Here is a 27,997-nt window from a genome sequence, read left to right as displayed (position 1 = left end):
GAGCACAGGGGTGAAGAGCACCTGACTGCTCACTTGCGTGGGGGAAAAATACGCAGGCCTGCGAGTATTTGCCAGTTCACAGCTGTGGCCAGTAGTGTGATGGGATGGCCGAGGAGTTGGCAGAAAGATTCTTGGAAAATTTGTGACAAGGGCATTTGGGGAAAGGCTCTGTGGACTGATGTCTCTGACTGTACAGAACGTGGACACTTGTGTTTCCCGTGAATGCTCCCCCAAGGCCGTGCTCAGCAGAGGAGGTGGTGATGACCAGATGCTGGGATCTGGAGCTGGACAGAGACTGAGGGGGCACGGGGGGGCTGATGATGATCCTTACCTTGATGTGGATGTGACCTGTAGTGACATCACGGCTGTCAATCACTCAAGCCCTGGGAGTCCCTGTGAGGCAAGGAGTGCGGAGTCCAAATGCACTGTGAGAAGTGGACAGCAAAGCCAAGGATGTGCATTTTATTTTGAGGTTGGTAGGGAGAAAAGGCAGGTGAGGCAGACATCGGAAGTCCATACTGAGTAGATGGAGACAGAGTGGTAGAAAGGATTCTTGAAGAAGACACTGCAGATAGGAGACGGAACCTCAGCCAGGAAGATCAGTTACTTGGACAGGAGAACAGGAAGGGACCAAACACCTCACAAGGCACCTGCTGTCAGAGGAGGGGAATGAATACAAGTACAGAAGCATTGAATATGTTCAGACTGCAGAAAAACTCAGGACATCACTTTATTTAAAGAAAAAAGGAGCATTCAACATAAGTGGTTGGATAACCCACATATCAGAAGCCCAAAATTCACATTCAAGAGCAGGCTTGAGTCCTGGCTGCTCTGCTTCTGATCCAGCTTCCTGCTAATGCATTCTGGGAGGCAGCAGATGAGGAGTCAAGTGCTGGGACCCTGACACCCATGTGGAGACCTGAATGGAGTTCCTGGCTCCTGGCTTTGACCTGGCCCAGCACTGGCTGACTGGCTGTTCCAGGAGTGAACCAGTGGATGGAAGAGCACTCTCATTCTCTCTCTCTCTCTCTCTCTCTCTCTCTCTCTCTCATTCACTCTCACTCTTCCCTCTTGCTCCTTTGTTCTGCCTTACAATAGATGAAAATAAAATCACTACTTTCTTTAAAAAGGGAAAAATACATCTATCACTTTGAAGGAAGCCTGTGAAATCATTCTCTCCACTGAATTCATCCCTCAAGGAATCCCCTTTGAAATCTCAGGTCAGTTTCTGCAGTAGGCAGACCCTGCCAGCTCCCTCAGTGCTGGCCACGTGCCGTCCTCCCCCAGTCGCCCAAGTGCCCTGCACTCTGCACAGTTCCTCCCTCACACCCATTTCCCTCAGGTTCTCCCTCTGTCCTTCTCTCCACACAGACTCCCCTGTTCCTACTCTTAGTTCTGGTTTCTTTGTCACTGTTAGTAATGCTAACAATGCCCCAAATGCTGCAGATATGTGGGGATGAATAAGCAGGCAAAAGATCCCTCTCCCCCTCACTCTGGCTTTCAAATAAAAATGAGAATAAATAAAGACATACAATATATATGATTATAATATAAACCAAATCTTAAACAATTTACATATAACATCATAAGTGTAAGGAGAGAAGAAGAAAATGATTACTATGTACAAAGACATACACAGACAAGCAAAGATAAAATTAGTCAGCATTCTAAGGAAGTAATGAAATTCCTCAGGCAGAGAAACTTGACAAAGACAAGAAGTTTATTCTGGCTCACAGCTCTGGGGAGCCAAAGTCCAAAGAGCACAATGCAGACTTTCACAGAGGCCGCCTTTGAAAATCACAATATGGCAGCATTGACCACTTCTCTCTGTGTCCGTGAGGGTCCTTTCCCACCCCCATAAATCCACCAAGATTCAATCACAGGGGCTCTGCCCTAACAACCTGTTCCAATCAAATCACTTCACAAGGTCCTCAACTCTGAACACAGTAATTTGATTGTTTCCACCTCCTAACTACCATTAATATATGACTTATAAGACTAAAATCCCGGGAGAGCGGCAAGATGGCGGAATAGGAAGGGAGCACACTGATAGTTCGGGAAGACACAGGTTAATAAAAGTGGAGATACTGCAGGGTCAAGGAAGAGTAGGGGAAGAAACAGCAGAGGAAACTCTTCCGGAACTAGTGATTCACAGTGGACCTGTGTGGAGAGCATGGGAGCCCAAGTTCGGGACACCAGCGGCAGACTCAACACACCAGCGCTGGAACGCGAGGTGAGCCGAACCTCAATGGCCCGAGACACCAGCGGGCAAGCGGAAAGAGGAGACTAGAGGGAAACTCCGTGGGGAAAAGTTCACCAGGCTAACTAGAAGAGAAAGAGGGAAAAAAAAGTGACCGATACGGACACGAGTTTCTCTTTCTCCACTCACCCCTCAAAAGCTAGCAAGACAAAGAGCAGGCGCCATTATGGACATACGTCATAAGCAGGGCGACCTCAGATCTGCACCGGCCCTGAGCCTAGCAGAAACACCTGACTCTGGGGGGGGGGGGGGTGGTGGTGAAATAACAGGATATTAGGATCTAACTTGGCAACCCAGTGGGAGACTGCAGGAGAATTGGAGCCCACACTGAGGGCAGCACAGATTCCCTGTGTGGTCCTTGGGAAAGAGCTTCCAATCTCTGGATCCTGTGGGTATATCATTCGCCTGCTAACTACCTCCAATTACGTTCAGCTGTGTGGAATTACGTCCCTTTTGAATCAAAAAAAAAGAAAGAAAGAGAGATTTACCACACCTAACCTGGGAGTGTCATCTTTGACACACCCTCAACCCTAAGGAACCAAACACAGCTCTCAGGCCACACTCATCTCAAGCCTCTAAGGCTCCATCGAAAGCAGACAGTCTACTTAATATAGAGCCATAGTGTAACAAGAAAAAACACCACAGTGAAGAAACCAAATATCTCCAACATGCCAAACAACAAACGCAGTAACCGAGGTAGCAAGAACAAGGAAGACACTATGACGCCCCCAAATGAAAAAGACACCCCAATTCAAGATTATGAAGATGATGAAATAGAAGAAATGCAAGAAGCAGATCTCAAAAAATTGATAAGAACATTAAGAAGTTCTCAAAAACAAATTCTTGAACTACAGAAATCCTTAATGGACAAGATAGAAAATCTCTCTCGTGAAAATGAAATATTAAGGAGGAATCAAAATGAAATGAAACAACTAGTGGAACAAGAAACTGTGATAGTGACGAGAAATCATAATGAAATGAAGAATTCAATAGATCAAATGACAAACACATTAGAGAGCCTTAAAAACAGAATGGGTGAAGCAGAAGAGAGAATATCAGACTTAGAAGACAGAGAACAGGAAAGGAAACAGGCAAACCAAAGAAAAGAAGAGGAAATTAGAAATCTAAAAAATATTGTCGGGAATATACAGGATACTATTAAAAAACCTAACATTGGGGTTCTAGGAGTTCCTGAAGGCATGGAGAGGGAGAAAGGATTAGAAGGCATTTTCAGTGAGATACTAGCAGGAATTTCCCAGGTTTGGAGAAGGAAAGAGGCATCTTAGTACAGGAAGCTTATAGAACCCCTAATAAACATGACCAAAAGAGATCCTCACCACGACACGTAGTAATCAAACTCACCACAATAAAACATAAAGAAAAGATCCTAAAATGTGCAAGAGAGAAACGTCAGATTACTCTCAGAGGATCTCCAATTAGACTCACAGCTGACTTCTCATCAGAAAGCCTACAAGCTAGAAGGGAATGGCGAGACATAGCCCAGGTACTAAGAGAGAAAAACTGCCAGCCCAGAATATTATATCCTGCAAAGCTCTCATTTGTGAATGAAGGTGAAATTAAGACTTTTCATAGCAAACAGAAATTGAAAGAATTTGATGCCACTCGTCCTGCCCTGCAAAAGATGCTTAAAGATGTGTTACACACAGAAACATAGAAACATGATCATCAATATGAAAGAAGGTAAAGGAAGGAAACCTCACAGCAAAAGATCACAGGAAGCTCAATTTCTCTTTGACATAGAATTAAAATCTGATTCTCTGTTAAAGCAATGTGTTAAAGTAATCTATTATGTTCTCTTGATGTCTGTTAAATTCTAATTGTTCAAAAACAGCTGAATTTTTATTGAGAGCTGTGGGTTATTTAAATATGTGCTTCTTTTCAAAGATTTGAATAATCACCTTGTAACAATGATCAAATTTGGTCTATGTTATGTCATGATTTTAAGGAATCTTGTTTCAACCAAATATTTTGGATTTTGAGCCTTCTTGGCATTCTTGACAGGCATGCAAAAAATCAAAGTTTCAAACAATCTGAACTCTAAAATTTCCAGTAAATCTTGGACTTTGGTTTTTCCAGTTTGGGCCCAACTGAGGAAATCGAGGGACCTATGTCTCTCATCTTGTAGAGACACCAACTAATCAGGCTATTTGGATTATATTTGAAGTACTGTCAAGATGTGATGTGGTACCAAATTTTAAGTTTCCATAATGGAAAATGCTATTAATACAAATGTTTGAGAATTAAAAAGTCTAATGATCTTGTGTTACTAGACATGATAGTTATCTTAATGAGAAAGCCCCAGAGGCCTAAAGGGTTAAATACTTGTAAAATCCTACAGGTGCTTTCAAAAATACTTTGAAGTAAGCAAGTGCCTCTTGTTGGTTGATGAGTTTATAATTTTAAACATGGCAACTTGAAGTCTTTTGTCATCCACAGTTATAAATGATTTGCTGCTCATAAAACTAAAGCCTTGTTCGTTCTGGGTTTAGCTGTCCTCCTATAGGTTCCTATGGACTTTTTCCAGCCACTTTTATTGTATTCAGTACTTTGGGATGGCTCTGTAAACAGATGAAGCCAATAATGTATTAACAGTACCAACTGAGAGAAAGTATGGTGAACTGAGGTTACTAAAAACAAAAAGCAATTCAAATCAATTGGCAATCTACAAAAAGAGTTAAAGATTTTAAAAGCTATTATTAAAATTGCTATATTGGTCTATTATGTTATGTTATATGTGTGTACATATTGTATGTCCACATGGGAAAATTTTATTAAGAGTTTTATTTTAATTGGCTTATAGATAAGATTGTCCATAAATTTAAGCTGCTAAAATCAATCAAAGATACATTTTAATTTGTGTGACCTAAATCTGTGTATCATCTGTTTTAAACTTGTTGGTAGAAAGAAACTAAAAACATTTTATATGTTTGTGCTTAAGTTTACTGGTTAAACAAACTACACCATGTTAGATATTTAAGAGGTGTTTCCAAATACATGATTCTTAAAATTTATAGAAGGCATTGGACCTTCTGGTAAATGTTTTCTTAAGTTGTTATATAATGGTTGAAACTGTTTGCTAAGTATTCATGTAATATTGCTATTGTCAGAAAGCGATCTAGGACTTGCTCCCTCATTTCTCTATTCTAAGCCCAACTTGTTCTTTCATTTCTGTATTCTCCTCAAGGTAGGAAACTAATTCTATTATGAAGGAATCTGTAGGACGCACAATTTAATCTTTAGACCTTATAAAAGAGATGGCTAACATTTTGCCGTAATAGCATAGCCAAAATAAGAACTTAAATAATAATCTCATAGCTAGATTCACTTCGCCATCAGCGAAGTATACAGTAAGTAGAAAAAACCTCCCTTTCAGACCAAAGGGAAAGAAAGTTTTAAAGTGAGAATATAATTTTCCTCATGGGCATTGTCTACCTTAGAAAAACTACTACAGAACATGCCTGTGACTATAGACTTGTAGTTCAGGCCACCGAAGATTAGAGATGGGACACGGGCACTCCATTGACTTGCAGCCTCTGGTCTGCTTTAACACAAACCAGGAGGAAAAGAAAGCTAGGCATCAGAAGCAATGGATGGCAGGCCTATTAATGGCTGATCTGTACAGTGATCTGCCCTCAAGGAGACCCAACAGGCCAGTCCACTGCAGTGGCTTTCAATGTTGTAAGCCTGGGCTTCAGCAGAAGTCAGCTTGTGAAGAACCCTGGCAGCTCTGCCAAGAGTTGGACCACTGGAAATGGACCTTCCCTGGAGTCGAAGGATGCCCAGGTCCGAGCCACAGATCTTATTGGCTCTAAGCTGAAAAGCCCTTCACTCAGCCCAACTTCCAAAGTGACCCCTGCAGCTGAGGGGACAGCCAAGCAGGGTCAGCAACATTGCAGGCAGAACTGTAAATTTCTTGTTAGAGATGCCACCTGCCTTTACCTGGCCAGCTCTCCTCCCAGGCCAGCCAAGTAATGAAAGTCAACAGAGTGCCTTCCCCTACGAGGTTCACACCTCCCTTAGGATGTACCCCATGTGAAGAGATAGATAGGTCTGGGCCTCTTAACTTACAAGGCCTAAAGCCCACCAGATTATTATCAAGCCCCTTCTATCAGGTTCTATTTGCCTCTCAATCAGAAAACTTCATTGTAGCTTAGACAGCACCTTTCTTAGCTCCTCTAATAATGACTCTGTCCTTTGTTCTAGACCCTGTCTAGCACACTTGGGCCTCATTCCTTTGTAATCATAACCTCTACCACCAATGGCTCTACTCCCAACCTGTGTGTACTGATGGTCCTCTTCTTCCCCACTTAATGCTGTATAATTGTTCAAACCTGGTAAATGCCACTCTTAGGATCATTGGTTACTATCCTCACTCTGTCTTTTATGACCTTGTCTAAATATGATCAGAGTCGGCAAACTTGGAAGGCTTCCATAGCCTTGGCAACTCATGACGACAGCCTAGGGTGGTTACTGGCTCCATAAACTAGAGTGTCAATTTGTTGGGTCAACAACAGGAGTCACTGTGCACTTGCTCGTCATGTGGGATCTCTGTCCTTAATGTGCTGTACATTTTGATTTAATGCTATAACTAGTACTCAAACAGTATGTTTCACTTTGTGTTTCTATGTGGGTGCAAACTGTTGAAATCTTTATACTAAATTGATCTTCTGTATATAAAGAGAATTGAAAATGAATCTTGATGTGAATGGAAGGGGAGAGGGAGCGGGAGAGGGGAGGGTTGCGGGTGGGAGGGAAGTTATGGGAGGGGGAAGCCATTGTAATCCATAAGCTGTACACTGGAAATTTATATTCATTATATAAAAGTTAAAAAAAAGACTACAATCCCGACTGAGCTTGGCAACACAAATATTGAAATCATACAGCTACTGTCTTCCTTGTTGGTATAACTGGTTACAAGGCCAGAGGTGCAATCCCCCACTTCCTTCTTCCACTTCCCACTTCATGTCTCTCACCCACAGTCAGAACTGATAGCCAATCCCATAGTTTTATTTTTTCTTTATTTTTCATTTTAATTGAAATTAATCTTCCAGACACTGACTCACTCTCCAAGGGCAAATAACAACAGTTGCTGGACAAGGCTGGAGACAGCGACAAGTAACTCAATCCAGATTTCCCACATGGTGGCAGAAATACAAATATTTAAGCCATCACTGATTCCTCCTAGTGTGTTTTAGCAGGAAGTGAGAATCAGAGGTAGAACCAGGATGAGTATCTAGCCAGGCATTCCAACACGGGACGTGGGGGTCTCAAGCAGCATCAGGACCTCTGTTCCATGAGCCCCTTCCTGGTCAAAGTATTTTACCTGGAAGAATGAACGTCTCCTTGCGGGAAGAATCTGAGTCCTCAACAGTCCTGCTTCATTTTGTTTGCTGTGGTTTCCACTCACTGTGACAACTGGACTTGGATCACAAACAGACAATGCATTGAGTAACTAGAACCATGCTCACGGTCAGAGCTGTCTGCAGTTGAACTTGATCAGGAAATTCTCGTCTTCATCTTCATCTCACTCAGGATCCACTGCTACCCTGCTAGCAGCTCTCTTCTTCCCACAGCTGCAGTGTTGACACAGAAGGGAATCCAAGCCCTCGCCCTTAGGTTCCCTGAATTAACACAGCAATGTGTTCACTGGGAAAGGAAAGTTACAGCAGTGTGGAAAATCATGTGTGTTTCCTCTGTCCCAGAAAGGAAGTAAACAAAGTAGACCATTATATACTGATCCACTAAAAATCCATCAGTCACTCATTTGCATGGAACTGTTCAGATGGCCAACTTTTGTACTCAAATAGAACAAACCCTCCCAGAAGAGAGCTGGGGACTCCCCTCAACTTCTAGGCCCTCAGCTCAGATTCAAGTTGGATAATTAAACTCTGCTTTTTGGGCACAGTATTCAGACTGCAATCCAATTCATATCCAAAGACAATTAAAAATCAATAAAAATATTTCAAGACAAAAAAAGATATAAAAATAAAAAGGAAAGTAAAATTCAGCCTATCCTAAACCATTTCAAACAGCTGTGAACTTGCATCTTCTGCTGTTTGAACGCAGGCATGAACCAGCAGCTCTCATAACCATGAGATGAGAAAGCTCTTGGACTGTCCAGCACTTGCCCCAGAGGCTTTGTCCCAGGAGCCTGCAGCCCAGCAAGAGTCTCACTGAGGAGTCAGGGGCAGTGAAGGCCCCTATGGGGCTCAGGGCAGCAATGGAGACTCAGCCCCTGGGGGAGCTCCATCCACTCCAGAGCCTGAGCTGAGCCCCTCCCCTGGGGGCCTCCCAGCCTCCTCCAAAGAAGGAGACTTGCTAAGGGACACAGGGAGCCCCTTAGACCCCCTCTCTGGAGCAGATGCTCAGGGTCATGTCTCCCCGAAGCATGAAGCATGGAAAGAGGGTTCCAGAGAAAGAAGCTGGGGGGAAGGAGAAAATGTGGGAGCCGTCAGTCATGTTGTAGAAGGAGACGTCCCCCTCACTGTAGTCCAGGAAAATCCCCACCCTGCGGGGATACTTCCTAAGGAATATAGCCTGCAGAGACTTAGTCCAGGCAAGGTAGCTACCACAATAGCACTCCACAACCCAAAACCCATCATCTGGTGACTGTATAGTCCATCTTTTCCTTGTCACATGCTCCCTACAGACCCCCAGAACCCAGTCGCCGGACTCTCCTTTGCTGATCTCCACCTCCCAGTAACATCTTCCTGACGTGATGCCCTCAAGGCCCAGCACACTGTAGATGTCGTCAAGGCCCTCAGGGGTGGTCTGGCAGGTCACACTCTTCCTTTCAGGAGAGACTGCAAGAGTCTGATGGGCAGAGCCTGGATCCAGAGTGACAGACCCTGCAGGGAGTTTCCAATCATGCAAGTTCCCTTCCTACCCCACAGCAAGCATGCACAACCACCCCCAGACCCACCTAGCTGCATGGGGGAGGGGCAAGGCCCTTGAGATAAGGGCCCTGGGAGGCAAGCAGGAGGAGGAACCAGGAGACCTCTCTGAGGGTCATGCATGTCACAGAGACCTTGACAACCAGCCTGGCTTTGTTCCTGTCACCTCAGCCCCCACCCCACCACCACTGATGGTGCCAGCATCTGTATCAGCACAGAGAACTGAAGCAGAGGCCAGAGCCAAGGGGGCCACAGGAAGAGCACCCAGAAAGAACACGAAGTCACTCACAGGCCTGGAACAGTTCCTTCCGCCAGTCTACAAGAGAACACACATTACGTATCAGGGGTCTGCACAGACTGATCAGGTCAGCCCTTCACCTGCTCCTCTGAAACAGTGATGGGGGAAATGTGTGGGAGACATTCAGTTGATGGACTATGTCATACACACACACTCACTCACACACGCATGGCAGTCTTTCCCCCAAGCCATAAAGCTTAACACCAGAGCTGAGAGGCTGGCGACTGACCAAACAGAAAAGGCATTTCACAGATTTCACTCTCAAATTATGCTTCTCACGTTCCTAGACACAAATCATCATGGAGCCAGGTTTTCTTAAGCATAAATTGGAGAGATAGGGGCCGACTCTGTGGTTGAGTGGGTTAACACCCTGGCATAAAGCTACGGCATCCCATATGGGTGCCGGCTCAAGACCTGGCTGCTCCACTTCCAATCCCACTCCCTACTATGGCCTGGGAAAGCAGTGGAAGATGGTCCAGGTCCTTAGGCCATTGCACCCGCATGGGAGAGCTGGAAGAAACTCCTGGCTCCTGGCTTCTGATCGGTGCAGCTCAAGACGTTGCAGCCAATTGGGGAGTGAACCATCAGATGGAAGACCTCTCTCTCTCTCTCTCTATTTCTCTGCCTCTCCTCTCTCTGTGTAACTCTGACTTTCAAATAAATAAATATTTAAAAATAAAAATAAATAAATAAATTGGAGAGAAAAATTTCCAGCGCCTCCATTTACATCAGAAGCACTGACTGAGCTGAACTTGCAGGCAGCCTGTACCCAGGTGGACAGAGGAGGCTACAACTGGCTGACATGAACCTGGAGGATGATTCTAGATGTCCCTGTCCTAATCCCTACACCTGTGGCTCTGTAACCTATAGGGAAAGGGAGCTTTGCACATGGCATAAAGGTTAGGACCTTGAAGTTAAGGTATTTCACTGGATGATCCAGGTTAGCCCAATCGCATCATGTGAGCCGTGAAAGCACGCAGCCTGCCAAGGTGTGTGTGGCCAGAGAAAGTAATAGAGTGAGGGAACCAGAGTTGAAAGATGTGTACCTTGCTGTCCTTGAAGACAGAGGAATGGGGCCATGAACTTAGGTGTGCAAGTGGGTTCAGATGCTGGGAAATCCAGGAGCTGACAGAGGGAATGCAGACTTGCAGGTGTTTTAGCCCAGTGAGACCTGTCTCAGACTTCTGACCCACAGAGCTGTAGCACAGTCAATGTGTGTGGTGGACACACCAAGGCTGAGGTCATTTTTCTGGCAGCAAACAGAAACCTCCTACAATCACGTGTACTTGGGAGCTACACCCAGCATGGAGAAGAACTAGCAGGAGAAGGAATCTGGAGAGAGCACGAGGACCCTTGGAACCTGAACACGGGGAAGGCATGACCCAGAAATTCCCACGTGGTGTGGTCTGAGATGCAGGGACTCAGAGGGGCCCAGAGAACCAGTGGGCAAGGGAAGATCTGGAAAGGAGGAAAAAGGGACACAGTGCATCAATTTCCCATTCAAAGCCAAGTCTCCCAGACCACGAACTCCACTCTCTTGGAACATGGTCATCAACAGCGCCCCAGATGATCAGACAGGACCTGCCCTGCCCTTCCTCAGCTGATAGAAACACAGGGGCTTAAGGACCAGCTAAGCCCCACCTCCCCAGCATGAGCATCTGGAGGGGCACAGGAAATGTCTCCCAGATTTGTCCAAGGCTACTACATCCTTCCACCTCCATGCTCACCCTGGGGAGGAGAAAGCGAAATACTAACTTGATTGATTTGCTGGATAGGAAACAAAATCACATCAAATGATGTGGCTGATTGATGTGACCTCTGGAAGAAAAGTCAATGTTTAATTTACTTGTTTTTCACCAAGACATTAGTTGTCTAAGAAACTGTAAAGTTCTGTACCATAATGGAAGAGGAGGAGGAGAAAAAAAGGGAAGGGGAGGAAAAGGAGGAGAAAACAAAACCAGGATTCATTTTTGAGAGAATAGCACAGCAAGTACTGTTTAATAAATACAACATAAAATTCACTTAATTTTCATAAGAAATTGTAAGTTTCTAGGCATTGTTTTGTATTCATAACTAGAGATCAGACATTTGTACTGTTGTGAACTCGCCATGGGAAAAACATGATTTCTAGTAAAGACGCTGTTTGTTCTTACAAAACAAATAGGTGGGGCTAGTACTGTGGCTTAGCAGGTAACGCCTCCGCCTGGGGTACCAGCATCCCACCTGAGCACTGGCTTGTGTCCTGGCTGCTCCCCTTCCCACCCAGCTCCTTGCTAATGCACCTGAGAAAGCAGCAGAAAATGGCCTGGGTCCTCGGGCCCCTGCACCCACATGGGAGCCCCAGAGGAAGCTCTTGGTTCCTGGTTTTGGCCTGGCCCAGCTCCAGCCATTGTGGCTGTTTGGGGAGTGAACCAGTGAATGGAAGATCTCTCTCTCTCTCTGTCCCTTTCCCTACCTTTCTTTCTCTCTCTCTATTTCTCTGTAACTCTGATTTCAAATATAAAATAAATCTTTAAAAATAAACAAATGAGGACAAGACTCCAAGAATCATATTAAAATATAAGCTATAAACTCAGCAGAGAAAGGGATATGGTGGCCTGCACCACGGCTCAATAGGCTAATCCTCCACCTAAGGCGCTGGCACACCAGGTTCTAGTCCCAGTCGGGGCACCGGATTCTGTCCCGGTTACCCCCTTCCAGTCCAGCTCTCTGTAGTGGCCTGGGAGTGCAGTGGAGGATGGCCCAAGTGCTTGGGCCCTTCACCCACATGGGAGACCAGGAGAAGCACCTGGCTCCTGGCTTCAGATCAGCGCGGTGCTCCGGCCACAGCACGCTGGCCACAGTGGCCATTGGAGGGTGAACCAACGGCAAAAGGAAGACCTTTCTCTCTGTCTCTCTCTCTCTCTCACTGTCCACTCTGCCTGTCAAAAAAAAAGGGTTATGGTAAGAGAAGACTGTATGATCTCACCTTTTATACAGAAGTCTCCTGGAGACAGATTCTATAAGGTCACTCCCTGTGCACCTGCTACCCAGGCCTCTTCCCCTTAGAGGGGACCATGACTGTTTCCCACTGTCCACATCTCTGACCATGAGCAGAAGCATCCAGACCAGGGGTGGGGGGAGGGGGAGCACATCACACAGGCCAGAAAGCACAGCTCCACCCATCACCACAGTGACCCCCACTGCCCTAGCGTCTCCCTTACCCTGTTCCTTCCCTCACTGCTGCTGGAAGATTGAAATGTTCTCGTTATCAGAGGAAACATCACTAGAAGCTTATTTCAAAATGACACTTTTAAGATTTATTTTATTTTAAACTTACTCACTTTTGGGGACAGTGATCTTTCATCTGGTTCACTCTCCAACCTTCCACAATTGCCATAGTTGGACCAGGCCAAAGCCAGGAGCCAGGAGTTTCCTCTGGGCCTCCCGTGTGGGTGTGGGGCCTGAAGCATTTTGGCCATATAAGTTTGGGGAGCTTGTGTTGAGCCTGACAGCTGAGACACCCGTGTCCCACATCAGAGTGCCTGGATTCAGTCCCTGGCTCCAGGTCTTTTGTTTGTTTGTTTTGTTTTTTAATGAAAGAGAAAAAAATGAAGCAAGTTTATTTAAGTGATTTCACCGCTCAGTGCCTTCTCACATCACTGCCCCTAGAAGACACCTTTGTTTCCACTTGCCTCTTACCTTTGCTCAGCTCACAGAAGTCATCTTCAAAGCTTAACATTGGAGACCTGAACATATTCCAGCCTTTCCCCTGGTTTATTCACCACTGCTCAATATTCAACCGCTGACACTCTCATTTTTCTCTACACAGTCATTCACACTTGAGCTGGCCCCGCAGCTGAGATGGTCTTTTCAGACTTGAGATGCACTTGCTTCTGCTTAATTTTTCCTGTTTTGCCTCCCACACGTTTGTAATTGCTGACAGCAATTTCCAGAAGGTGTCACAATTCTATAGTATTTTAATAAACTCTCATTCTGGCATCTGTTCTATACACCTTCCTGAGACATAAAACATCCTAGGCATCAGTGCTTCCCTATCGTCATGTCTTCTGTAAAAACCTCATAACCACATCATTAGCATCCTCTATATCAGAATTCTGGGGCCCCATTTTATTATTTATTTTAATTGAAAAGCAGAGTTACATAGAGAAAGGGACACAAACACTTCCATAAAGAGAGAGTAAGAGAGAATCTTCCACCTATTAGTTCACTACCCAAACAGCCACAGCCACCAGAACTGGGCCAAACTGAAGCCAGGAGACAGAAGCTTCATCTGGGTCTCCCACATAGCTGCAGGGACCCAAACATTTGGGTCATTTTCCGCTGCTTTCCAGGATCATTAGCGAGGAGTTGGATATAAAGTGGAGCAGCCTGGACTCAAACCATGTCCATATGGGATGCCGGTGCTGCAGGCAGCTGCTAAACCCACCACACCACAGCGTCAGACCCTCTGCAGCCTCTTTAATAGCTTCAGTGCTGCCAGATGGGCAAACCTCATGGCCACATCACTGGGTCCCCTGCTTTGTGGTGATATCACTGTCTGCTCCTTTGTAATGAACCACCGCAGACTCCATGTGACCTTGTGCAGCAGCTTTAAGCACAGCAGTTGATCCACCACCATCACACTCATTCCCATGGATTACTCCAACCTCTGCAGATTTCTTCAGCATTTCCACATCACCCTTAAGGGCAGCCACAGGACCTGGAAATGCTAAGGTTTCCTGATCTTCCACATCATTTCCTTCCTACTCAGTCCCCTGGATAAACTGCAAAATGTTCTGCTTAAAGAACCTCTGTGCCAGGTCTGCTACATTTTCTCCATTATCATTGAAGGCTTTTAAAGCTTGTGTTCCTCTGTCCTTCCACTGAGTAGGAATTTGAAACAGTGAAGGTGGCCTTCCAGGGCTGCTAATGAACTGGAAGGTTTCCATTGTGGCCCACACATTCTATGCTACATCCCCACTTAACAAGAAGCTGCAAACAGCCAAGTCCCCCATGAAAAGTGGCCTCATGTACAGGTCTCTGTTCTCTCCTCAGTCACCCTGGGATCCTGGTCACCTTTGCTTAGTAGCTTGAGAACCTTCCCAAACTCTGAACTGACACAAAGAACCCAATAGCTAACTTACTGTCCCAGTCATATAGACATTTTAAATGTTGGGAAGAGGTAGCCAGCCTACCAAATTCTATCCCATCTATAAGAGTGTGTATTAGCACTAATGAACAGGAGTCCCTCACCACTCCACTTTGGAGTATTATTTGTAAAGTGAAAGAATGTCCATGAGTTGCAGTGAGATGTGAAGGAGTGTATCCACTACATCTTGAGCTGATGAGTTTGATGCATTGATTATAAGAGCCTACATACTGGGGCTGGCACTGTGGCATAGTGGGTAAAGCCGCTGCCTGCAGTGCCGGCATCTCATATGGGTGCCAGTTCAAGTCCCGGCTGCTCCACTTCAGATCCAGCTCTCGGCTATGGCCTGGGAAAGCACTAGAAGATGGCCCGAGTCCTTGGGCCCCTGCACCCATGTGGGAGACCAGGAAGAAGCTTTTGGCTCCTGCCTTTGGATCGGCGCAGCTCCAGCCCTTACAGCCATCTGGGGAGTAAACCAGCAGATGGAAAATTCTCTCTCTCTCTCTCTCTGCCTCTGCCTCTCTGTACCTCTGCCTTTCAAATAAATAAATAAATCTTTGGAAAAACATAAGAGCCTACATACAAGCCTCCTGAACTCTGGCTGCAGCTATGTGGGCTGCCGTCCAACCCCTTACAGTTCCTTGTGTGATGTCAGCTCCACACCAGAGTTAGCTCCAGCTCTGGACTCTAACTTCCTTCCATTGTAGACTGAGGGGGCAGCAGCGATGGTTGAAGAATTCAAGGAATGAACCAGTGGTGAGCACGCTTGCTCGCTCACTATCTCTCTCTCTCTCAAATTTTAATATTTTGTTTGACAGGCAGAGTTAGACAGTGAGAGAGAGAGATGGAGTGAAAGGTCTTCCTTTTCCATTGCTTCACCCCCCCCAAATGGATGCAACGGCCGGCGCATCGTGCTGATCCAAAGCCAGGAGCCAGGTGCTTCTCCTGGTCTCCCATGCGGGTGCAGGGCCCAAGGACTTGGGCCATCCTCCACTGCCTTCCTGGGCCACAGCAGAGAGCTGGACTGGAAGAGGAGCAACTGGGACAGAATCTGGCACCCCATCCGGGACTAGAACCCAGGGTGCCGGCGCCGCAGGCGGAGGATTAGCCAAGTGAGCCATGGTGTCGGCCTTAATATGTTTTAATTTAAATTTTTCCTGAAATTGACCTACACGGTGTCTGGGAATCAATTCTGTTTCACACACCCTGTAAACCCTCCGCACACTCCCTACATTCCAACACCAGGGCTGGGCCTTCAGCCACTGCAGTCACTCTGAGCCACCTGCACAGCACTCACTCTCTCCCTCATCTCCTCTTCTCTTCCCCACATGTTCTTTTCTCCCATGGTTTGCTTGCCTGGGTTTGATTCCCAGCTCCCACTCCTAATTCCAGCTCTGGCCAAGGCACACCCTTAGAAACAGTAAATGATGCATCTAGTTGGGTCCCTGCCCACCATGTGGGGGATCTGGATTGGATTCCCAGCGCCTCCTGGCTTTGGCTCCAGTTCACTTAAAAAGAACCCTGGCCATTGCAGATATTTGGGAATGGAACAGCCAATGGGAGTGTTTCTCTCTCTCTCTCTCTCTCTCTCTCTCTCTCTCTCTCTCTCTCTCTCTATTTCTCCTTCCCTCTTTCCCTCCCTCCCTCCATTCTATTCAAATTATCCTACTTTTTAAAAACAGGGGTAAGCATGTACAAGCTACAGACTCTGTTTTCTTGCCAATGGAGACCTGAGAGGCAGCTCTGAGGGGTTGCATTTCTGACATGAATGTGGGAGGTCCAGGCTAAGGTCCTCATCCTGGCCTTGACGTAGCCATGGCTGTTGCTAGCAGTTGGGGAGTGAAGTAGGAGATGGGATATCTGTCATTCTCGCTGCTGCTCTCACTCTCTGCAGGTCAAATACACTTTAAGCTTTTCTAATCTTAGAGTACCGAAATGTTGCATACAGTTTCAGGTATAGCAGAGACCTCAACCCACAAATCCATCCACAAACATCCCAGAGGCTCTGTTCCCGGATTCAGAACATTTACTCAGAGTAACTAATTCCTCAGAAACCACTGATACTTAGAGGAAGAAACCCAGGCTGGACAGTGGTCAGATCACGAAGAAGCAGAGAAGACCATATTCCAGGGCCAGAAAGGGAGGATTTGGGGGTAAGAAGAACATAGATCCCATGACCACTTAGTATAATCTGAGTCCTGAGCAGTGAAATGTGATTTCCAGGGTCATCTGGAGACCGGCGCTTCCTGATCTACACAGTCTTTCCCTGGCTCCAGGCTCTCCTCTACCTGAACCCTCTGTAATGAGAAGGATCAGCTGAACAATGGGTTTTAAGGAGTTGCTGGGGCCGGTGTTGTGGCGCAGTGGGTTACTGCCCTGGCCTGAAGCGCCGGCATCCCATATGGGCACCAGTTCTAGTCCCAGCTACTCCACTTCTGATCCAGGTCTCTGCTGTGGCCTAGGAAAGCAGCAGAAGATGGCCCAAGTTTAAGCCCCTGTACCCACCTGGGAGACCTGGAAGAAGCTCCTGGCTCCTGGCTTCGGATCGGTGCCTCTCCGGCTGTTGTGGCCAATAGGGACTGAACCATCAGATGGATGACCTCTCTCTCTCTGCCTCTCCTTCCTCTGTGTAACTATGACTTTCAAGTAAATAAAAAAGTTTTATAAAAAAAAGAATATATGCAGAACTATACAGTACCTCCCAATATTATTAAAAAAAAAAAAAAGAGGATATTGCTAACCTTAATCATGACATGCAGTAGACAAAGGGCCCAGAATGGAAGCAGAGCTGTGTTCCCAAAGAGGAGTCCCTGCTGTCTCCCCATGGAGGCTACAACACTGACAAGGAGAGCAGGGACTCCCAGCCCATCTGGAGTTGAGTCCGCAGGTAGAGAAGGGGCGGGCAGAGGCAGGGCAGGGAGGCAGAGGAACCAGCAGCATCACTTACCAGCATACAGCTGCGCCTTCCTCCAGGCTGAAAGGAAACACACCCTGGTGAGACCACAGCCACACCACCTGCTCAGCCCTCCCTGCCCTCTGTGCTGAAGGTCAGACTCTGCAGGAGGAGAGAGGCTGCAGAGGAGGGGCCTCCTGCAAGTGCAGACAGCAGAGGATTGTGGGAAACTCTCTGACCACAGATCAGGAAGCCTGCAGGACAGATGAGTTGCACCCTGCCCCACTGCTGGGTGACTTTTTGCTGTCAGCTCTCTGCCCTGAGCCTCAAAAAGCATAAAGACTCCTGTGTCACTGGTCCTTCGGTGCTGTTAGTCAGGAGCAAAATATGCCTGTGTGAAGATATTTTAGTGAAATAATGGGGCCAGCGTTGTGGCTTAGTGTGTAAAGCTGCATCACCGGCATCCCATATGGCTCTAGTTCAAGTCCTGGCTGATCTACTTCCCATCCAGCTTCTTGCTAAGGTACCTGGAAAGCTTGTGCCCTTGCAACCATGTGGGATACCATGATGAAGCTCCTGGCTTCAGCCTGTGCCAGTCCTGGCCATTGTGGCCATTTGGGAATTGAGTCAGCAATTGGAAAATCTCTCTCTGTCTCTCTCTCTAACTGTCCCTTTCAAATTAAAATAATATAAATATTTTTATTAAACTTTTATTTAATGAATATAAATTTCCAAAGTACAGCTTATGGGTTACAATGGCTTCCCCCTCTCAAAAATTCCCTCCCACCCACAACCCTCCCCTTTCCCGCTCCCTCTCCCCTTCCAATCACATCAAGATTCATTTTCAATTCTCTTTATATACAGAAGATCAGTTTAGTATATATTAAGTAAAGATTTCAACAGCTTGCCCCCACATAGCAACACAAAGTGAAAAAATACTGTTGGAGTACTAGTTATAGCATTAAATAAGAGTGTACAGCACATTAAAGACAGAGATCCTATATAATATTTTTTTAAAAATTAATTAATTTTCTATGCCATTTCCAATTTAACACCAGGGTTTTTTTAGTATTTGTTGTTGTTGTTGTTGTTGTTCTAGTACTAGTGGTTGAACTCTGTAATTAACACACAATTATTCTTAGGTGTTTAAATTTTAACTGAAAAGTGATCCCTGTTAAATTTAAGAGTGGAAAAAGAGAGAGAGAAGATGTACAATTTGGGACATGCACAATCAGACTTGCCCCAAATGATGGAGTTAGAAATGTGCCAGGGGATTCCAATACAACCCCATCAAGGTGGCATGTACCAATGCCATCTCACTAGTCCAAGTGATCAATTTCAGTTCACATTCGATGGCTCTGATAGGTCTAAGAATCAAAGGGCTCACACAAACAAGACAAGTGTCTGCTAATACTAACTGATAGAATCAAAAAGGGAGAGAACGATCCAACATGGGAAGTGGGATACACAGCAGACTCATAGAATGGCAGACGTCCTAAACAACACTCTGGCCTCAGAATCAGCCCTTAAGGCATTCGGATCTGGCTGAAGAGCCCATGAGAGTATTTTAGGCATGGAAAGCCAAGACACTCTGGAAAAAAAAAAAGAAGAAGAAGAAGACCTAAATGAAAGAACTCTGTGAGTGAGATCCCAGTGGAAAGAACGGGGCCATCAAAAAAGGAGGTACCTTTCTCTGAAGGGAGGAGAGAACTTCCACTTTGACTATGACCCTATCGGAATAAGATCAAAGTCAGCGAACTCTAAAGGCTTCCATAGCCCTGGCAACTCATGACTAGAGCCTAGGGAGATTACTGACGCCATGAACAGGAGTGTCAAATTGTTAAGTCAGCAACAGAAGTCACTGTGTACTTACATCCCACGTGGGAACTGTCCTTATTGTGTTGTCTAATGTGCAGTGATGCTATAACTAGTACTGAAACAGTATTTTTACACTTTGTGTTTCTGTGTGGGTACAAACTGATGAGATCTTTACTAATTTTATACTGAATCGATCTTCTGTATATAAAGAGAATTGGAAATGAAAAAAAAATAATGTAAATATTTTTAAAAGCACAATTTATTCTACATTAACAATTATTGTATAATATTTCCTGGTTGGGTATATTTGGGAAAATTAAAGGCAACGAAAAAAAAACACATGGTAATAAGACCGCTCCTGGATCAATGGAGCCAAACATCCTCCATAAAATATTTCTAGAGAGAAGCGTCAGTATGCTGAGAGACGTTCAGCTCGTCCCATCACTTCCCCACATCTGGTCACCAACCCAGTCCTCTCCCTTTTACATTTCAACATTACCTTTGAAAAAAGGAGAGGAAAGACTCCCCCTGGGTGCTGTTTTGGGGGAAGGGTGCAGAAATCACACCCCCAAGCTCAACGACCCCATTTACTCATCTCTCCTTTCTCATGATCTCAGTGCATCTGGCTATGGTTTCCTGGTGCAGACCAAGAGCTAGGGCACTGGAGGCTGAAACACTAGTGGCATTCACATGGGGACAGGCCAGGGTGGAAAAGACCAAGGATGCAGCACACACATCATGGAGAATGAACAAGAAACAGCCACCGGGGTGTGAGCGAGCAAGAAAGCAGGGCTCCGCCTCCCACCACTGCCACTGCTGTCTCGGGAAGGGTCCACATGTCTGTGTCTGGACAGAGACAAGGAGGGCACAGCTGGGCACAGGTGGGACAGGAGACCACAGGGCATCTGGAGAGTCACTCACCAGCCAGGTAAGCTGTCTTCCTCCAACCTGAAAAGCAGCACAGGGAACAGGTGAGCTGAGAACCAGAGTGTCCTCCACAAAGGGACAGGGGGAGTTCAGGAGGGGAGCAGAGCTCACCGAGTTCTGCCTGGAGCTCATCTGAAAGAGAAAGAAAAACGTTGAACTTCTGTCCCCAAGAAAAGGAGAGACCGTGTGCCTGGAGAACCCACAGGAAAGACCTCATCTGTACCCTAGAAAAGTTCTTACTCCAGACCCACGCACAGCTCCAGCCTCCAGCTGTCCTGTCTGGGTCTCCACAGCCACCTGCTCTGGAAAGCAGAACCCACAGACTCAGCTCCCAGCATCCTTCCTCTCAGCACCAGCTGCGCCCCCTGCCTGGCCCCTGGCCTCCTACCTCTGGCTTTAAGTGCCTCCTCCTTTGCCCGCTGGTCCTCCTCCTTAGCCCGGCGCAGCTTCTCCTGTTTCTGCCTCTCCTGCAGCTTTGCAGAGTGCTCTCTCCTGGTGAAGCAGCCAGCCCCAAAGAGCTGGAGCCCCAGCACCGTCAGGATCCCAATAAAAGCTGCCTTCCAGGGAGAGGCCTGCGGGAAGAAGGGCTCTGGAGCCCAGGTGGAGACCCAGTCAGGGGAGCACCCAGGCCCACCCCCCACACTCAGGGATGCCAGCTCCACCTCCCAAGCACTGCTGGGAATGAGAAGCAGCACTGACCTGGGATGGACACGGCCATCGCCTTCTCCTGGCCCAGGATGGGATTGAGGACGGAGCAGCTCACACTCCCTGCAGAGCTGTCTCTCACCACCAGAGCCGCCTCCACGCTGAACAGCCCTGCTGCGTCCTGGGCATGGGCCTCAGAGAACTCCAGGAACTTCTTCCCGCTGAGGTCTGTCCACTGCACCTGGGGCTTCGGGAACCAGCCCGAGGCCTTGCACACCACGCGGACCCCGTCCTGCTCCGGCCCTTCAATGTGCACTTGAGGGGCAGAGCCCAGGCCTGCAAGAGGGGAGCTGTGGAGACCTTGGAGACCACTGGGCCCAGGACCCTCAGCAGGGTCTGGGTGTGGCTCAGCCACAGGGGAGTCACTGTGTTCCATTCTGGAGAGTCCATGGGAGGGCGTGGCCTGAAGGAGGGGAAAGAGCCCTGGGACCCATGGGGGCACAGAGTAGGGGGCTTTCTCCTCATCTCTGCAGATGGGAAGACTGAGGCCCAGAGAAACCAGGAGCAGGAGCTTGTGGCCAGGGCTCCACCCTGAACCTCTGATCTCCTCACTCACTCCCTCCTGGGGCACCTGCTATGGTTCCCACTGCCTCTCTCTGTAAATCACTTCCAATACTACACCAGTCAACAACCCTGTCCCCACTCCTCCCTCATATCCACACCCTGAGTTATCTCTGCCAGGTTTCCTTACAGACACTGAAACTCACAAGTTCAGAACTGAGTGACCTATGTGTGATAACTGAGTATTAAATACCGTGTACTTCATCCTTCTGTAGGGGAGCTGGCCCTCCACCACGCTGTAGCTCCTTCACATTCTGGCTCTGAGGTTGGTCATGTGACTCACTTTGACCAATGAGAGACCAGCTCATGTGACTTAAGGAGAGGTTTGAAAAGCACTGGTGTCACTGGCTCTGCCTCTGCCATTACCTTAGGATGGACAGGCCTGGGGCAGCCACTGCAGGATGAGACTCCTGGGCTCTGCTGGTCACTAACCTCTCTAGGAGATGTCCTAGGGCAGCCCACAGTCAAGAATGGGAACACACCCAGGCATGGTTCACGTGGTGACCTCCCCAGCTGACTACAAGAATAAATAATTTTGAATTAAGACCTCATTCTCCCTGTTGAAAATAAGAGGAATTCCCCTCTCCTGCATTTCTCAGATCGTTTACTTTAGAGCACTGGGCACTATAAATGCTTCTCCTCATGTAAAATATTATCATTAGAAAAGCAGATAGGCCTTTGGCCAGCTTAATCACCCAGGAATGTCTTCCTCAGGGACCTGGGAACAACACAGTGAACTGCAGGCATCAAAGAAGACAGCACCTTTCTCCTCCTTTCTGCGGAAGCATCAGCGCCTCAGTAAGTAAAATTCCTTTCTATTACAGAAATAGGAGAAGTAGGGTTGGCGCTGAGGTATAGAAGGTTAAGCCTCTGCCTGCAGTCCCAGGATCTCATATAAGCCTCTGTTTGAGTCCCGGCTGCTCTACTTCTGATCCGGCTCCCTGCTAATGTGCCTGGGAAAGCAGTGGAGGATGGCCCAAATACATGGGACCCTGCATCCATGTAGGAGAACCAGAAGAAGCGCCTGGATCCTGGCTTCCGCCTGGCTCAGGCCCATTGCAGCCATCTGGGGAGTGAACCAGCAGATGTAAGAACAATATTCTCTCTCTCTCTCTCTCTCTCTCTCTCTCTCTCCACCTCCCTCCTTCTCTCCCAATTTCTCTCTCTTTATCTATGACTTTCAAATAAAATTAATAAACCTTTTAAAAAACATGTTTGTTTTCCCTCCAGATAAAGCCTATTAACTAAGATAACTGGCCACTACAATTACTAGGTCCATTTAGGGTGAGCTCTGTGTGATAAGCAGGTATTAGATCTGCTTCAAGTCTTATTTGAGGATTAATTGTTGTTTATTTTGAAAACACGGGTGAAGGCATTTGGTGCAACAGTTAACATAATGCACAAGATGCCCACATCCCATATCTGAGTGCCTGGGTTCCAGTCCCCTCTGCTTCCAATCCAGCTTCCTGGATATGCACACTGGGAACCAGCAGGTGAGGAATCAACTATTTGTGTCTCTGCCACAGACAGGGGAGACTCAGGAGTTCTGGGATCCTGGCTTCACCTGGCCATACCCTAGCTATTGTAAGCATTTGGGGAATGAAGATGTGGATGAGTCTCACTGTCTCTGTTGCTTGCCTTTCAAATTAGCAAAAATAAATAAACAAAAGCTTTTTCATGTCCTAGGCCATTTATTCAAAAACCCTACTCTTCAGACTGCTGTTGACCCTCATGTTGGGCCCTCATCACACCACAAACAGGGGCCAGGTAGCCTGATTGGAGCCACCAAGGGCCCGGCAGCCAGGGCCACATCAGTGGCTATAATCACTGCGTCGGCCACTGCTCCTACCAGCACTGCCATTGCTCACTGTGCTCTGTGCTGGGGCACCACACTCTGCCATGGGCCGGGGACCCACACGTTCACCCATGGGGGTGAGGGGCCCAGACTGGGGCAGATCCCAGCAGGACCAGACGTGGAGGTAGGAGCAGCTGAGCGTCTGCCCGGTGGCTGTCAGCAGGATCCACACTGAAGGTGCCCTGCATGCCCTGCTCCATGTGAGGTCCCCACCCCACCCATCAAGGCCCCATCCTTGGAGAAGGCTGCCCATGCCACAGAGCTCAGAGAGCGGCTGCTGACCCCACACTGCCAGACTAAACCCAGGGCCATCACGGCCCCAAACAAAGCCACTGAGTAGGAGACTAAGATCATAAGGCAGTAATGGTATCGGCCTCAGGAAGATGCACAGGTGGAACTCAGGGTCTCTCCATTCTCTTCAAAGATCTGCTTCTTCCCTCCCATGCCCACTCTGCCCTTGGGTGCCATGGTGTGAAGCAAACACCCAGATGCATAAAACTAAATAAAACTTTTTTAAATATGTGTAATACATATTCTATCTGCTTGGCTACACACACAAAAAAAATATTTCTTTCTGTCTTTACAAACTTTTAATGGATTTACTGTGATGTGTAATGTGTTCTGGTTTGGTTCTTGTTGACCAATCAAATTGTTATCTTTCTCCAGTTCCTTTGCAAAGAGGATTGCTGGGAAAGAACCTTGGTTTTGAATTATTTCCACAACCAGACCAACAATGTGTGAGCAAACCCACCTGATACTAGCCAAATCCAACCCAGATCAGTTTAAATCACTCAATGCCCATATTGAATGAATATCTTTGTCATACGCCACTGAGGTTTCCTGGCTTATTTATACAGTTACTACAGGAAAGCGTCCTTGACACACAGTTACCAATATTCCCACCACTGAGGAACAGACAGCAGTGCAGACCCCTGGCAGGCTCTGCAGTCACCGCTGCCCCTCCAAACCCTCTGTGTCCCAGATCCGCTCACTCAGCTGGGTCTGCTTTCTGGACTTCCCCCACGTCTGGCCCCTGCCCCCACCCCACTGTGGCTGTCTGAGGTCACACAGTCGTCCTCTCCTCCTCAGAACTGCTCTCCACGCCTCCCTCTGCTCACCTCCCACTCACCCTCCTCCCAGTCACCTCAGTCAGTACTCCTGCCCCTGCTCTGTTTAAAGTTTCCCCTCCTGCATGCAGACCCCAGCACAGCACACAGCACCTGCACTGACCTGGGATCCTCCTTGCAGCCCTCCCCCTGCCTCCCCCCAAACCCCACGATCTGTGCCCCTCATGGACCACACACCCAGTGCAAGGACTACCTGGTTCACTGTGAATGCCATGGTTGCTGTGCTGTGTGTGACCCCTGCCTGCTCACATTCCAGTCCAAAGGGGGCTCTTGGGGCCAGCACAAGTGTCTATACCTAATGACCTTTTCCTGGTCAGTATGGGCAGTGCTAGTCCAGGAATATCTGCCTCTTTATTGCAGTCCTACTGGCACTTCCTGCATCCCCACGTCACTGCCCCCATTCACCACAGTGCCTCCTGAATGCCCCGAGCACACCAGACTTGCTCCCATGCCAAGGGTTTCTCTCTGGGTGCCTCACTGCACTGAACTCTGTGCACCCAGATATCCACTTGGTGTGACAGCTACTTCCTGTGAGCCGTGCTGAGATCAGCAACCAGGCCCCACCTGATCCCCGTGAAACACCAGGGGCTGCCCTCACTCCCCACCCCGTATCCTGATCCCTTCATTGTCGCACTTGGCCTTCTGGTTGTTTTGTTTTTTTGTTTGTTTGTTTGTTTTGTTTTGTTTTGTTTTGTTTCCTTTAGCAGTTATCCCATTCTAACAACATCCAACCTATCATTTATATCGCTTTTTCTATCTCAGCCTCTAGATCATAAACTACACAGGGCAAGAATCTGCTTCAATGATGAGTCTCTGGTACCCAAAACAAGGCATGGCCCACACTAGGGATTCCATATGCAAGATTTCTATTGAACAAACAAAGAATGAGCAAGAAAGGCTCATTTCCTGAACTTGTGAAATGAGATGCTTAATTACATGAGTTTCCAATACTCCCAAGGTATAGATGTAGAATACGGATCAAGCCACCCACCTGCCACCTGCAGTTCTAGAATGGCCTCTGCATAGCGGCCTCCCTTCTGGAAGAAGCAGGTGTAGCTCCCGTTGTCTGAAGCCTGGACCTTCTGGATGTGCACAGCAGCTTCCCCATGCGTTAAGAGGTCCCTCACCAGCGAGGTCCGCCCTGCGTACTGGGGCATCTGCTCCTCATTCTGCTCCCGGCGGTTCCGATACACGAACACCTCTTCTGAGAACTTGGTGCGGAACCACCGCAGCTCCATGTCCTCTGCATTCATTGGTGGGGCCAGGTAGCAGGGCAGAGTGGCGTTACCAGGCAACTCAGCAACAATGGGAATTGAGGGGCCAATCACCTGGAACTCATCTGTGGACACAGAACAAACTGAGAACTGAGAGACACAGGCTGAGGGGCAAAGACACACAGGCCATGGGGAAGAACAGGCAGACCAGGAACAGGTGCTGGAAGAGGTGACCCCAAGGCCCGAGGGACTGAGCAATGATGACTGAATCTGGATGAGATCCTCAGACCACAGGTTGTGGCCCAGAACAGATGTCACAGACACCCTCATGAGCCTGGCCCCTGGCCCCAGAGTGTCCCATGAAGAAATTTCTATGCAGGAAGCCTCCACCTTGAGTGTGCCCCAGAATCCACAGGACAGTTTGTAAAACCCAGATCACAGGTCCCACCCAGAACTCCTGACTCACTCAGTCTGGGGTGGCCCAACAATGTCTAAGTGTTTGTGAACAGTCCCCAGGGAGCTGACTCTCCTGGTCATGAACCTCCATGGCTCTAACCTGGCCTGTGTGAGGACAAGCCTGGAAACTGGGCACAGAGCACCCGGGGGCCTCCCTCAGAGCTCCTGGGTCACTCAGCCACACCAGGAGACTCCCCACTTCTACTGCTAAGTTTGTTGTTTCTGTCTGTAATTTTCTCCTCCACTGAATTCTAGGTGTACTTACATGCAAATTTTCCTTCTGTTATAAACCTGTCTTCTTAGAATTGTGTCTATAAAATACATGAAATCTGTTCTGTTTACATTAATTAAATTTTTTTTAAAAAACTGTCTCCTAACTTCTCAGAAGCTCCAATGCCTCTGATTAAAGGACAAAATTGAGCCTGCCCTTCTCTCCCTCTTGGTCCTTGTCCCTCTGAGGCCTGGTGACAGGGTCACAGGAGGACACTTCTGCAGGACCAGCGGCCACGGCCCCAGAATTGCCCCCCTCAGCTCTGTGCCGCTCCACCCTGGCCCAGCCACAGTTGTCTCACACCCAGAGATGGCAACAGACCAGGCTCCTGGCTGTTCCCTCCCCACCCCACACTGTGATCCTCTCAGCACATGAGCTAAACCATGTCCCTACTCTGCCCAGAGCCCGCCCCTGGCTCCCCTGTCCCCTCCCCAGTGTCCCACAGGCCAGCAGGTGGACCCCAGCACACTCAGACCCCATCTCCGGCTTCTCTCCCCCAGGTGCCCTCTGCTCCAGCCAGCGCTTCCCACTGCTGCTCCTCACCCCCAGCACACTGCCAGCTTTGCTCTGGCTGCCCCTGTGGAATTGTTTTTTCCTGGGGGTCCTCACAGCTCACCTGCTCCTCCTAATCTCTGTTCCCATCTCCCCGTCTACACTGCCCGCCTCCCTGAGCATGGCTGCCCACACCCCACCCATGTTCCCTGCCCCCCTCACTACCCACCACAGGCCTGTCTCCTGCTGGAAGGAGAACCTGGGCGCCCTGGGTAGCACTGTCTGCTGTGTGCACAGAGCAGAGCCTAACACGCAGTCTGCATTCCACTAATATTGCAGGGGACAACTAAATGGGTGCTCAGAACCCCAGAAGAGGAGGGAAACCAAAAACTTCAGGAAAGACATTTTCAAATTATTGATACTTGACATTAAAATACCCCAGAAGGGGCCAGCACTGTGGTGTAGCAGGTTAAGCCGCCACTTGTGACACCAGCATCCCAACTGGACACCGATCATGTACCAGCCGTTCCACTTCCGTGATCCAGCTCCAGCTAATGCACCTGGGAAAGCAGTGGAAGATGGCCCATATGCCTGGTTCCTGCACACATATGGGAGACCCAGAGGAGGTTGCTGGCTCCTGGCTTCAGCCTGGCACAGATCCGGCCATTGCAGCAATTTGGGGAGTGAACTAGTGAATAGATCTGTTTGTTTCCTTCTCTCTCTCTGTAACTCTAACCTTCGAATAAATCAATAAATCTTTTGAAAAAATTAATTAATTACCCAAAAACCCTAGACAACTGTCAAAATCCCATATGCTCATATTACTGGTGAGTGACTGGTAGTAAATTCTTAATGACAGTAATAGTTGGGGGAGCACGATCGCCTTTCTAGAGCCTGGGCCCCCACAAATCTCATCCCATCCTGAAAGAGGGCTGGGGGCTCCACTCACTCCCTGAAGAAGACCCCGGGGAGGGACAGGGACACACTCACCTGCAGAGCCCCACGTGAGTAGCTGGGCGAGGAGAAGCAGGGAGGGGAGACTGCAGAGCAGAGAGGGGCGGCAGCCGTGCTCCAT

At 47.9% G+C, this 27,997-nt stretch overlaps 1 protein-coding gene and 1 pseudogene across 1 annotated transcript; both read right to left on the bottom strand.

The window, feature by feature from the left end:
• Nucleotides 1-76: 76 nt before the first annotated feature.
• On the bottom strand, nt 77-27,997 carry LOC133756483 (butyrophilin subfamily 1 member A1-like). The gene is made up of 7 exons (XM_062187162.1): nt 27,913-27,997; nt 25,481-25,828; nt 20,941-21,222; nt 17,551-17,577; nt 9,464-9,490; nt 8,929-9,108; nt 77-348 (listed from the first exon to the last, which is right to left on the bottom strand). Exons 1-7 carry the CDS (start codon nt 27,995-27,997, stop codon nt 77-79), a joined length of 1,221 nt encoding a protein of 406 aa, XP_062043146.1.
• Nucleotides 13,095-15,265, bottom strand: LOC133756825 (ankyrin repeat domain-containing protein 42-like; annotated as a pseudogene).

Source organism: Lepus europaeus, chromosome 3 (assembly GCF_033115175.1).
Source record: "Lepus europaeus isolate LE1 chromosome 3, mLepTim1.pri, whole genome shotgun sequence".
Taxonomy (NCBI): Eukaryota; Metazoa; Chordata; class Mammalia; order Lagomorpha; family Leporidae; genus Lepus; species Lepus europaeus.
The sequence above is the reverse complement of the archived record's forward strand: the minus strand, read 5'-3'. Positions and strand labels throughout refer to the sequence as shown.